The following is a 14,098-nucleotide window of genomic DNA, read 5'->3' as shown; positions in this document are numbered from 1 at the left end:
TTCTATATGGTAGCAGGGAAAAAGGTAAAACAATTTCCCAAGACTGAGTAGGTGGAACTGCTAGATTATTCCTGCTCTTTCAGCCAATAGAGAGCTGTACTCTTAACTGCAGCTGGCAGTTTACTGGGCTTCTTCTAGTGATAACTGCAGTTTCATCAAAGTTATCACAAGAAAAGTTTCCACAGTGAAAATCACCCTTGCCCTTTTCTCAGAACACTGAACGATGTGGGAGAGCTTTTGACTTCCCATAGTTCTTACCCATTATACAGATAAACAACAAAAGCAGCTGCGTTGCAAAAGAATATAATCCAATACCAACATGCTGACAACAGCAACAACTTCAGTTCTGTGAAAAATGGGGAATAACAAAACAAAACTGAGTTGTACTTTGAAAAGGAAATTCAGCTGAGCTCCAACCAGAATGCTGGTCAGTGAGGAGGCATCAAAGTAAAGGCAAGGATGAGGAAGGGAACTATATGTGCAACATGAGGAGATGCTTTATGATTTCCAAAAGCCAACACGCTGCGAAGAAGGAAGCAAGACAAGCTGTGTTTAAACAGCAGAGATGGGCACTGAGGAGCTGTCAGATTTGACTTTATGATGATACTATATTAAGGACAGTGGCAACAAACATATGAAAGGAGAGTTAAGTGATGCTATCCTGAAGGGAAAAAAAAAATCAAACACAAGCCAAACATGCAAGCATCTCTTCAAACCAGGGGGAAAGAGGTACACACCTGCACCCATTTTGCAAGTAGTTTACTCTTCAGCAACACATGAGATGACATTCTTTATAGTATCTATAAATAGAGCCCTGTCCCACAGCCTTTTGGCCTCAGTGAACTAAAGCAATACACATTTTATATCTTAAAGTTCAGGAGCTTCTTAAATGAAAATATCAGTTTCCAGTTTGTTGAATTGTCTGACTTATGTTTCTACCTCAAAATATTTATGCCACTCTTTCACCAGAATCAGAAAAGAGAATTTCAAAGCAGCATTCCTATAGTTGAGCTTTGTTTTGAGAATACATCAGCCTGTTTATCGATCTACAGGTGCTTTTGTGCTGCAAAAGAATAGGCCTTTTATCTTCTCCTCTCTTGCCCTAGAGATGGGAAGAAAAGACAAAATGAAGAACAATGCAGTTGGATTGGTTTATTTGCAGTCACCTGCTCCTTAAGAAAAAATATTTCTTCTAGAATGCACAGCCCCAAAGGTGATGTCATTTATAAATATGTAAATATTGACAAAGAAAGAGAATGGGTATATATATACAGCCCTAGCATGAGGAAAGCCTCTAACTTCTCTCCCCAAGCAACAGAAGAAGTATCTCCAGAAAGAGGTAATGTACAGAGAATTTAATTTTGATAATATAAACGCTATCTGCAGTTATATGGTCAGCATTGGTTGGGTGTTGTGTTATGAAGACTAGTGTAGTTAATATCTAAGTCTTACCAGACCTGGTAATTAAAAGAAAATATCTATTTGTATAAATCACAGAGGCAGAATTAAAAAAACAAATCATATTTTCTGCTTAGAAAGCACAGGTTCCACCTGTCTGGGTGAGAAACCTTTGAAGTGAAGTCTAAATCACAGTTTTTTAGTTCAAAAGGTACATTCAAATAAATTAACCCATTTTGAGCTGTAGTCAATAGCAATAAATGCTTTTCTTATGAATTACTATTTTTTCAAATTTATTCCTCTGGAATACAGCAAAATATCAGTACATCTGATATTTATTCAAGGAAGGACTTCTTTAGTGACAGAGTGATGGAGCACTGGCACAGGCTGCCCAGAGGGGTGGTAGAGTCTCCTTCTTTGGAGATATTCAAGATCCATCTGGATGCTGACCTGTGCAACCTATTGTAGGACATTGCTTTAGCAGCGGGATTGAACTCAATGTTCTCTTGACTTCCTTCAAACCCTGCAATTCTTTGATGTGCCCTCAAAATGTTGCCATCTAGAGATGTCAAGTATTTATCCAAACTTTCAGGTATATGCCATTCTAAAATATCTTTTACATCTTCTAGTACACAGTAAGCTGATCGTGTCTTCTTAATGAAGAATGAAATTTTGTTATAAAATACGTTTGTATTTATTTACAATTTGATCGAACTTAGTTCGACCAAAGTTGCATGAAATGAATGGAGGTTTCAAACAGAGCTACCTAAAAGCATGTTGCTGTGATTTGTCTTCTCATAAGCATGGAAACGATTTACTTGATTGAACACTACTGACATAGGAGGGTAACTGGGAATGCAAATGAGGGTAACTGGGAATGATCATCTTCTGACTTTGAAAGTAATCCCAAATAAATTTATTCCAAGGAATGGATTTGGTTGACATCTGACAGTTGAAGAAGTGCAGCTGTATTTTAATCTGGTTTAATTCTGAAGCTAGAAGTGTTTTGTTTCCTGTTGTAGATTTTTCTTTGGAGTTGCAGAAAGATCTTTCTATGTATAACTGGAGGAAGAGTCAGACAAATCCTCAGCAGACAAAAACATTTCTCCAGATTAGAATTTAGTCTTCATTAACATGAGCAAGAGCCCTGTTTCTACCTCATGCAACTTGTTTTTGCCTTATGCAAGCCTGAGAATACAAATACCTGCATGGCATGAAGTCTGTAGTGTGATAGGTTGTGTTACTGATTTGTAGCGTGCGACAGTGTACAGCGCTGAAATAAATGATCAATCTCTCTACAACCTATCTACCACCAGGAATTTTCAGTCACTAGATCATGTTCTCTCAATATTTTCATAGTCTGAATCAACTTTGTAAAGTTTTTAGCCTAGTCACAGGGCCATCATAATGTAACTATGAAGCCCATTGTATTTGAACTCATATCTGCACGGCACTGCTGTGGTGCCATTTTTATTGTCAGCAGTTTGGGAGTTGACACACCCACCTCATAGCTCATGAAAAAATACAACACACTGTGCAGAATAGCCCAACAGTGTGTGTAACTACTGGTATGAACTCAGACCTCTTATTCCTATGATGTGAAATGTAAGTGAAAAGGTAATTGTGTTTTCCCTTTTCTTCTTTGGCATAGTTTACCCATAGGTAGATTGAAGCTCTGTGTAGTTCAGCATCCAAAAAATTCAAAAAACTTATCTTGTTCCAACAGTGCTTGATTGCTGTTTTCTGATGTATTGACTCACACGTTATATTTGTTCACACATTTCCTGAGACTATAAGCAGGAAGATCTTCGGGATAGATGTAAAAGCCACAAGTTACATTTATGTGCAGTGATTGAGTGGGATCCAATCCCAATGGAATGTCATTCCTATGCTGTAAACTGATGTGGAATACTCATAAAATGTGAATGTGAAATGGTCTCACACACAAAGATTTCACTCATTCCAGTATTCCAGTTGGCCTTTCCCAGACCCACTGGCTAGGGCTGATTTTGCTTAGAGATTTAACTCCAAATGAGGATTAAAAATGGGCCTGTTGGTGCCTCATTGGTGACTGGGGGAACCCCAGTGCTGCTCATGAAGATGAAAGTTGATGTGCCATATATAAAAGCAAGAGTTTTATCAAAGCATCTGGGAAGAAAACTAACGTACTTTCTGTGCAACTGTCATTATTCTTTGTTATTATTCCTATAATAAAAAGGAATTTCTGAAACTGCGTATGTATATCTGACTCACACACGGAGGACTAAATTGCAAGTAAAATCCACTGCCTTCAATAACATAAACCCAGCATAAATGAGAAGGAAACTACATCACAGATTCAGACAGTTTCAGGTATTAAACAATTAGTAGGACATTAATAACATTGTAAACACCACCTCTTCCAACTCATTGTTCTAGGAACTAGAATTCCTTGTCCCATTAACTGAACAAAGAATTAAACCTAAGTTGTTTTTCCAGGACCCATTAACCTGCAATTAATTATTTGAAATATGGACACATCTTCCAGTTCTCGTCAGAACTGAAAGCTCTCTGCAGCCTTTCTTCACTCATTCAGCTTACCTAGCACCAACACATTTATTATAGATGCCACATAGCACTGATAGGCTGGTGGATTTTTTATGTTATCATCCTATATTCATAGTTTTAAAGGTTGGCCCAATATTTTCCCTGACTACTAGGATTAACTAGATCTCTACCAATGACCGACCTGTAATGCTCACGTTGGGCATTTCTATTCTAAAGTTTATTATGTTCAACCAGTTCTATCACATCTGTTTTCCTTGTTTGCTTTGGTTTGTTTTAGGATAACTTGTTGAGCTCAGACAGTTTCATCCAGGATTTTGCCACATCTCCATTCTTTAAAAAGAGAAAATTAATTGTCATCTGTAGGAAAAAAATGTTTAATATTTGCTTTCCTTCTTCTGACATGCAGAAGAAATATTCCATGGATACGAGTGATTTTTTAAACTACTTATGTACTGTGCTATTTCCCTCTATAGAGACTTATCAACCAATAACCAAGTGTATTCTCTGAAGATCTTGTTTGCGTCTTTGTGTCAGATGGAAATGATAATCACTGTTTTATTGTATGATTATGATGCAGATTTGATGGGGAAGTGGGGAGCAGAAAAGAAATAGAAGCACCTGTTAGTGCATTAAAGCAAAGCTCCACTCCAAAATACCAGCATCAGTGATGTTTCCTTGAGCAGGACATTGCTGTGATCCTGCTGTACACATTAATTAGTTAAATTTTTTATGTACTAGGAGGTAAAGATGAAAGAAAGAATGGAAATTCAGCATATATTGAGTAACTCAATTGACTTGTGGTCTCTGCCTCAATACGAGGCTATCTTCTCTCTGTGTAAGACAGTGTTGTCCATACACACATTTGTGTATTCAGCATATGCAATTGTATTTGATAATGACTAAAATAATCTCCTGGGTGGAACGCCTCATATTGAAATGCTTTCTCATCTTGCTTTCATACCACAGCACACCACAGACTTTGTGCAACAGAAATTAACAGTAATTTTTGTTGTTTGTTTGCTTGTTTTTCCTCTATAGAAATGGGTCCACTAACTGCAATCATTTGCCTGGCTGCTTTGGTACACCAAGCTGATGGAAAGGTAGGACCGTTCAGCCTGTGCAAAATAGTCATATCCAAGCACGTTGTGTAGAAAGCTGATGTGGCTGAGTGACCTTTAGAGCTTTATAATTCGAGGCTGAAATTATTATTAGCACCTATAAAGATCTCTATTTCCACAGGAAATATGAATTCTTGTTTTTCTGAGGTTTTTGTATTGAAATATTTATTCTGCCTATCTAAATATTCTCCTCTTTGCAAGAACAATTCTAAAAATACTTTTCTCAAAAAACTATGAACTGAAAATATTCTAAATTAATCTCAGTGCCAGAAATGTAGTCATCATTTCTCAGAGAGTGTTTCTCTTTTAAGGTGTAGATATCTACTACATAGACATGTGAGCTATTTATCGAGATCTGCTTAATAAGGAAAAAGAAATAAAAATTGGTTTTCCAGGAAAGATGATCACCTCTTTTTTTAGGAACAATTTCTTTACTCTGCGGGTCGACAGCCCTGAAGTAGGATTCCTAGTGGTTGATGCCCTATGCCTGTCCGTGTTCCAAAGGAATTCAAATAATGTCCTCAATATTATCCTTTAACTTTGGTTAACCCTGAAGTGGTCAGGCAGTCAGACTAAATGATCTTAGTAGATCTGTTCCAGTGGAAATACTGGTTTGACACTTCCTGGGGTATCTCAAACATTCAAAAGATGCTCTAAAGGCTGTACAGAGAGCAGTAACCTACGGAGAGAAGCTGTAATCTTCTGGAGTAACAGTCTGATTTTCTTGGGGTATTTCAAATGACGTTAAGTGTTTCAGAAGATGGTCTGTAAAATACCCTAAATTCTGATGCAGCTTCACGTACTTTCAAAGCTTGCAAGTGGTAGGAGCCAGGGACTTATTAGTGCTTACAAGAGGTTAAAGCAAGTCATGACATTTGGTTCCAGAGCCAAGCTTTCTTCATTCTTGATGTGGAGACACCTGAAGTTAGAATAGTTATCTATAATATTCATTTAGGGTCATGTCTACTTCTGAAAAGTGCAGTTCAAACGAAGGAAAGGATAAAAAAAATAGCAAATATAAGAATAGAAAAGTTGAAAAAAGCAGTCAAGAATTTTCAAGTTCTCAATCAATCTTGCTTATGAAAACTCAAGAGAACTAGAACCATCATTGTTACTGTTTTCCAGATCCTTCACCATAACGAAGTGGACCTACCCTTCCTTATGCCTATTAACAATGGATACCCACAAGGGAAACCCCGTTACCAAAACCCACAGAAATACAATGGTTACCAGATAAAAAACAAAAGGCTGCTTCAGCAAGATCTTACTAATCTCAAAAACAAGCAACTGATACTTCAGCAACACAACGAAATACGAAGATCTGTAGTTCCAACAGCCAGGAACATGCTGAAGATGGTAAGTAATGGGTAGATAATAACCCACTTTCAAGATTAGGAAAAAGTTGTACCCTTCTAAATACTCCACATTCAGTGTATAGAGAGGATGGGAAAGGTATTCCGAAACTGAGATGAAAAAGTCAAAATCATATCCCTTGGTTTATACAGAATCCATGCTGCAAGTTCACACACTTAGGTGCTGTAAGCACTTGTAAAATCACTTCAAAGATCTCAGAACAGACTACAAATGCTATCTTAAATGCTCTCTCCTAGCCAACTTGTCTTGATTTGATAGGATAAGAAGTAATGGGCTTAAATTGTGGCAGGAGAGGTTCAGGATACTAAAAAAATTCTCAGAAAGAGTGGTAATGAATGACAGGCTGCCCAGGGAGGTGGTGGAGTCACCATCCCTGGAGGAGCTCAAGAAAAGGGTGAATATGGCACTAATGAGCATGATCAGTGGATGTGGTGGGGTGGAATGTTGGTTGAGCTGGATGACCTTAGAGGTCTTTTCCAACTGTAGTGATTCTATGATTCCGTGATTTGCACAATTAACAAAACTCAAGTAACATGCCCAGGGCCATTTGTTTAGGGATATTAGGAACATAGGTTTGCTCCAACCACATCTATTTACTGCTGTAAAACCTGTATTAACACGTCTTGCACATTGAGTCACAAATTCTTGCCTTATGTTTGCTAGCTACAATCGGCAGCAGCTCAGATCTCGAGGTCATTACTGTGTGATACTACAACATAGCAGACCTGCAGCCTCTAGGCCTGAAGAAATGTGGTGCCCATGTCCCAGTAGTATAAACTGGTATGGCTCCTTTTGAGGACCATGAGAAAATTCAGTACAAAGTACACAAATCAGTCGCCATTTTTTTCTTCGGCTCCAAGGACTGCACAAACCTTCCCTGTGACCTGAATGCTCCTTCCTTTGTGTCTTTCAGGTGTGGAGTGAGAAAGCTGCCAAAAATGCTCTGAAATGGGCAAAAACATGTGAAATGCAAATCAGCCCTGTACAGCACAGAGTTATTGATGGTATGTGAAGAACATGGAGACTAAACTAATGGATTAATGATAATTTGCAGACAGTCTATCTGCCTGTGAACTAGAAATAAGGATAAATGATAATCTGCTTTTTATCTTTTGAGGATTTTAAACACAAAAACATTTTGTCAGAGAAAGACACAAAAGACAGTGTTGGAGCCTGAGAGAGGAGGCATGCTCTGAACTTGCCCCGTTACTGTACCTTTCCTTAACTATCCTAGCTTAGTTCCTTGTCTCTAGGCAGGTCAGTATGACAGAGAAATGTTGGTCAGACTAAGTACACATATTTTTTGTTACATTTTTTAGCTTTACTGAAAGCTCACTGATCTCGTAGTAACATACCCTGCCAGGAAACAAGTGTACTATCCTCTTGGAGCTGTAGAATGCCACTGTCATAAAAAATTGCCATTCCCTCTGTCATGCCTCCCACCCTACAATTTTCTTCACTCCTTCATAATAAAATACTATTTCTACTTTAGGAACCACTTGCGGTGAGAATATATTGCTGTCATCTCAACCAAAAACATGGCCTGAAGCAATCAAAGTCTGGCACAATCAGGCCTCTAATTTCAAGTACGGTTTTGGAGCAACTACAAAGAGTGCCAATGTCAAGAGCTACGCTCAGGTATGGAGAAATGAAGTGAAACACAGTGGCACACTAGAATTACACATGTACAGTTAGGATTAGTGAGCATCATTTATTATCAGAAAAAGAAAATAAATCAGTGTCATCAAACTGTTGTCCTTTAATTTCTCATGCAAAGAGACTGAAAAATTGACATATTTTCTCATTTACATCTGAGGCGGTGGAGACAGTATCTAAGAGAGCTGCCCAGAAGAGAACCTGTAAAGTAAATAAGTAAATAAATAAATGATGATACAACATCTTTGATCTTTAAATAACGGAAAAATATTAATATATATATATATATTTTTTTTTTCTATATGGGCATTGAAATGTCAAAGAAAAAGAGCTATGATGAAGCAATTCAAGTTGAAATTTCTATTACCTTGACAGTGTGTATCTGACATGAGTTAATTGTTTTTTATTCCACAGCTAGTGTGGTACAACAGCTACCAGGTTGGGTGTGCAGTCGCCCACTGCCCGAGGAACCAATACAACTACTTCTATGTCTGCCACTACTGTCCTCCGTATGTACCACTGTTTGGTTCTCTTGAGATGTGATAGTTCTAGATATGCTTTCAGAAACTCTTGCAGTCTGATGAGCCTTTGTAGGAGCAGATGCCTTCAGTTTGCTTTGGCAGTTTGGAATTTTGAAAACGCTAATGTGAACTGTTGCTTTAACATCAAATTGAGTATAAATTTTTAATGTAATTCATGTTGAAACTGAAATTAGGGAAATATTAGCATATGAATGAAGAAAGAAAGATCTGTGTTAGGGTCAGATATCATGCACAAGTCATCTTGTAACTATGAACACAAAGAGGATAGTCAGAAAAAAGTGAAAGCAAACAGCAAATGAATATTCACAGAAGAGCAAATCTCTAAATCCTGTGTGTCAGGTTGCTGCCAATATAATTTCCTTATGTGCTGGAAAGCCACTAGAAAAGCAGAACAAGGAAGCACATAAATTTTTTAAACTGGTAATGCTATACAAAGGAAAAAAGCCAATTAATTTTATTTCCCTAAATGCCTCCTGTTTAGAAACAAAGTTGTATTCTACAAATTGCTCTTACTCAAACAGGACTATCTATGACAATCATTTTACCCAAAAACTGTCAATATCTTTCGTTATGATGAAGCAAGTAAACTGTCAGTGGCTCAGAGCTGCCCTTTGATCTTGTTCTGTTTGTTTCTTTAACGTTTCAGAGGAAATAACATCATGCAAGTGGCTGCACCTTACAAGAAAGGACCCAGATGTGCAGACTGTCCAGGCCACTGTGACAGAGGGCTTTGCAGTAAGTGCATGCGTTTTCCTCCTTAATACAAGCATTACACTACCTCATATAATGACTTCAATCCCTTATCACTCCACACCTAACCTTTTCTAAACTTCATGCAATCTTTTGCAGGAAAGATGTCACAAGACTGCCCCTTAGTTTACCTCCACTAGCGTAATAGTGTTTTAGTAACTACTGACACAACGTGAGCAGGGTCTGGGAGCAGTTTATCTCCAGGGGACCCTTCCAGTTCTTTACCCCTGCCATTCTGTGCTCTGTGCTGCTGTTAAGATGTGCACGATTGCATTGACGGTCTTCTGCTGCCCTCTGCAGGGAGGCTCAGGGCACAATGTTGGGATACTCAACTACATCCAAACGCATATTGGATTGTCAGTACTCATATGTGTCCCTGTGGACATAAAGATCTCCAACTGCCCCTGGTTGTTGTAGAATTCCATGGGAAGCAACTCAACTGGGAGATACTGTTTTTCTGTCTGCTTCCCATTTTAAGCAATTTTAACAGCTGAGCATGGAACCATAGAATAACAAGGTTGGAAAAGAGCTTCAAGATCATCTAGTCCAACCGCCCATGAATATTCCCCCAACAAACATACAAAGACTGTATAGACAAGAAAACAAATGAGAAAATACACTCTGGAAAATGAAGAAGTATCACTCTAGGATTGTTTTTTCAATTAATACAATTCATGATCTTTCTCTGTCCATTCTATTTTAGCCAACCCTTGCAGACATCGAGATGTATATCCAAACTGCAAGAATATGAGAAGCTTGTTTGGCTGTAGCCATTCACTGGTGAAAACAAAGTGTCCTGCCACCTGTAGGTGCACCACTCAGATCGTATAAGGTCCTGGAGGATGTTGTCGCAGCTGCTTTGGAACTTAGTACAAGGAAAGAGTAGAACTGAGAAGAGAAAACACACTCGTGCTCAGCGTTTCAGCTCAGATTGACCTGAATGTTTTATGAAATCACATAATTGTTTCAGTTCCAAATTAATCTGGTGGCTCAGATAAACTTGGATGTTATGTTAGGCTTTATAAAAATCATGATTAAGCTATTAATGTGGTTTTTGGTTTTTGGTGGAACTTCCACTGATTCATATCCTTTTAATGGGAAACGCACTTTTAAAACATGAAAATACATGTTAAATTCCACTTAACTTTCTTCTGTTACCTTTTCTTCAATTATAAATGGATTGTATTCCTGGCTAAGTAAATGTATGTTCACAAACAGAAATTTTGTTGAAGTGGTTTATAATTGTTTTCATTTGGAAAATTTCTCATGGGTATTTGAATGATCCTCACACAAGTGAGGATGAAACTGGAAAAGAAAAGCAGAGCCAAAAGTCATGCATTATTTTATATAGAAAAGATAAGAGGCGTACATTGACTGTATGACACAAATCTTCTGACACATCTAGGGTAGGAAGGCTCTTCGGAGGGATCTGAACAGGCTGGATCAATGGGGTTAGGCCAATGGGATGAAGTACAGTAAGCAAAATGCTAGGTGCTGTATTTGTTCTCAACAATCTCAAGCAATGCTAGAGGCATGGGATAGAGTGGCTGGAAAGCTGAGTGTAAGAAATTTGGGGGTGTTGGTCGATGCTTGGCTGAACTTGATCCAGCAGTGTGCCCAGGTAGACAAGGGCAATGGCATCCTGGCTTGCTTCAGAGATACTGCAGCCAGCAGGAGCAGGGAAGTATTCATGCCCTCCCTGTACTCAACACTGGTGAGGCTGCACATCGAGTACTGAATTCATCATCATGCCCTTAACTACAAGAAAGCCATGGAGGCCCTGGGGTAGTTTCAGAGAAGGGAAACAGAGCTTTGAGGGGTCTGGGGCACCTAGTGTTATAGGGAGCAGCTGTGGGAACTGGGGTGTTCAGTCTGGAGAAGAGGAGCTCAGGGGAGACCTCATTGCCCTCTACAACTTCCTGAAAGGAGGTTGTGACAGGGTAGAGTTGGCCTCTGCTCCCAGGTAACTAGTGAAAACAAGAGGTGATGACCTCAAGTTAAGCCAGAGTGGGTTCAGGTTGGGTATTTGGAAAAATTTCTTCTCCAAAAAAGTGGTCAGACATTGGAATAGACCAGTGTGGAGGTACGTTCCCTGAAGGTGTTTAAGTTCAGGGTAGATGTAGTGCTGAGGGACGTGGTGCAATGGGTAATATCAGCAGTAGGTGGGGAGTTGGACTAGGTGATCTTAGAGGCTTTCCCAACCTGAATGATTACATGATTCTATGATCTGTTCACTGAAGTGATAAATGAGATTTTTTTCCATACAGCACCAATAGATAGGTAATAGGAAGCTTTTTAAAACTGTTCATATTAGGAAATAGATACACATATCCCTTTCCATCCTCTGCATGGAAGTCCCTCTCTCGTTTGAAATTTATATTGCCATAATTAAGAAAAAATACTGGAAAAAGAAAATCAACACAATAAAAGAAATATGGCAGTGGATCCAAGTCTCCCCAGATCCGTACCAGTAAGAGGAATTTCTCTCCAGAACTTTCCAGGAAATTGCACTGATTTCTATCAAAGCACACCAGTTCCAGTTATTATAGTTATTATAGTCTCATTCCAGTTGAATAAATTCAGCTTAATGCCTTGGATGTGCCTTTTCCTACCTGTATTTGCAGACAGACCACCAAGTGTCACCTAAGGGAGAATTTAGTAGGATCTGCTGTACTTGGTCTTAGGGCCACAATCATTCCTGTATTGCTCCTAATATTGCACTTAATTAAGATACTGATGATATTGTTACATGTTATATCTTTAATCTTTGCATTGTTTCTGAGCATCCAGATTTGCTGAGCATTTGACACCCACTGTATCAGAACAACATGACTCTCTCAGATCTTGTCGGCGCTCCTACAGTGGGTGCAGTTCAGACAGATCATAGAATCATAGGATGGTTCATGTTGGAAGGGATCTGAAAGACCATGCAGCCCCAACCCCCTGCCATTGGCAGGGTTGTCAGCTATCAGATCAGTCACTGGATACCAGGTCCCATCCAGCCCAGTCTTGGGCATCTCCAGGGATGGGGCACCCACAGCTCCCTGGGCAGCCTGATCAAGGGTTGTTTTGATGCCAATCAAACGAACTGCTTTCTCTTCATCCATTTTCAGGTTTATTTTCCTGTGCTGCCCTTAATCTTTGAACAATTTAAATTACACCAGTGACGTGGATGTGAAACGGATTGTGTGTTTGTCCTCACACCCAAGACATATCTCCCCCACAGAACTATTTTTCTAACTTTAATGAAAAGATAGACACGAAGGAAACTGAAGTTATTTCTGCTTGCAGTTTATAAACTGTGATAGAAATTATAAGATGTGCAAACAGCACTTCTCTGAAGAGAGAGGCTCCTTCCCTCTGATTTTCCTCCTGACACACTCCCAAGCCTCTGCAGAGAAAATAACACATCCCAGCTCTTTGCAGGATGCACTGCAGTGTCCTCAGGTACTGAGTCACATGTGCCAGCCCTGAGCAGGACCAGTATCACTTACAAGGTCCCCTTGACATTTCGGACCAGAAAAAATCATTCATTCGATAGGAGTGTAATTCTGGTTCAGAGCACAAGAGGGTGAACTACTCCCAGACATTCAGCTGGATAAGGTTTTCACATTGCTACCTGCAAGGTTGTCTCCTTTTACTAGAAACAGAAGTTCTGAGCCTGCCCCAACTGTTAATAACAATAGCCTGTATGTTAATTATTAGTTAACTCTTGATGTATAAATAATCACTTCATATAAAATCAGTTCGGTAGTGGTTACTTCCCCTTCCCTGTTTCATCATCTCTCTGTTGGCCAAATGACTTTCCTGTTAAAACTATTTGTCCTATCAAATTAAGGCAATGTTTTAATTTCCAACATATCAATGCTAATTGCAGAAGCCTTGATCATCTCCCTGTCTGAAGTTCCATCCTGACACCATGACTACACAACACTAATCAAGGTTCCTGCAGTCCCCAAAACAGCTGTAGAAAGTACTTATCCATAAAACCTCTCTTACAGGAGAGTACATCCTGTTTTGGCCAAACTCTCCGGGTATTTTCTGGGATGTATCCCGAGGCTTAATTTCTGCTTACAACCTAGGTGATGAAAGTTAAAAATTCTTCCATCCCTCTCTCTCTAACTCAACAAACAATTATGATAGAATTCTGTGAGAGCTCTGCCCCCAAAGAGCGAGTTTTTGTGCTCTGTGTACCCAGCTATGGCATTGGAGTAAGGCAGCAGAGTTCATGCACATTACCAAGCACTGAGCTGGGGCATCATTCATGTCCCTTGGAAGGCTGAAAGACAGACAGGGAGGGCCACAAAGATGATAAAGGGTGTGGAACACCTTTATGAGGAAAGGATGAGAGACCTGGGGCTGTTCAGCCTTGAAATAAGAAGACTCAGAGGGGATCTGATCCACTTCTGTAAATATCTAAGGAGCATGAGGCAAAGGGACGAGGCCGGACTCTTCTCAGCAGTGTGTGGTGATAGGACGAGGGGAAATGGCCACAAACTGAAGCATAGGAAGTTCTGCACAATGTGTGTGGGAACTCCTTCCCAGTGCAGTGATGGAGCACTGGAGCTGCACACAGAGGTGGTGGATCTCCTCCTCTGCAGACGTTCAGGACCCACCTGGACACCGAGCTGTGCACCCTGGGCTGGGAGCTGCTTTGGCAGGGGTTTGGATTCCATGATCTCTGGAGGTCCCTTCCAACCCCTACAGTTCTGT

The 14,098-nt window shown here is 39.6% G+C and overlaps 1 protein-coding gene across 1 annotated transcript; it reads left to right on the top strand.

Annotated features, from left to right (window-relative positions):
* Nucleotides 1-1,307: 1,307 nt before the first annotated feature.
* On the top strand, nt 1,308-10,590 carry LOC136044920 (serotriflin-like). The gene is made up of 8 exons (XM_065730453.1): nt 1,308-1,339; nt 4,984-5,045; nt 6,189-6,419; nt 7,351-7,441; nt 7,930-8,075; nt 8,508-8,602; nt 9,282-9,370; nt 10,089-10,590. The coding sequence occupies exons 2-8, from the start codon at nt 4,986-4,988 to the stop codon at nt 10,214-10,216; spliced, it is 840 nt and encodes a 279-aa protein (XP_065586525.1). The 5' UTR covers nt 1,308-1,339; nt 4,984-4,985; the 3' UTR covers nt 10,217-10,590.
* The last annotated feature ends 3,508 nt before the right edge of the window (nt 10,591-14,098 follow it).

This window comes from Cyrtonyx montezumae, unplaced genomic scaffold (genome assembly GCF_038088225.1).
Source record: "Cyrtonyx montezumae isolate F1298 unplaced genomic scaffold, pur_monq_1.0 scaffold_13, whole genome shotgun sequence".
NCBI lineage: Eukaryota > Metazoa > Chordata > Aves > Galliformes > Odontophoridae > Cyrtonyx > Cyrtonyx montezumae.
This window is presented reverse-complemented; position numbering and strand designations above follow the sequence as displayed.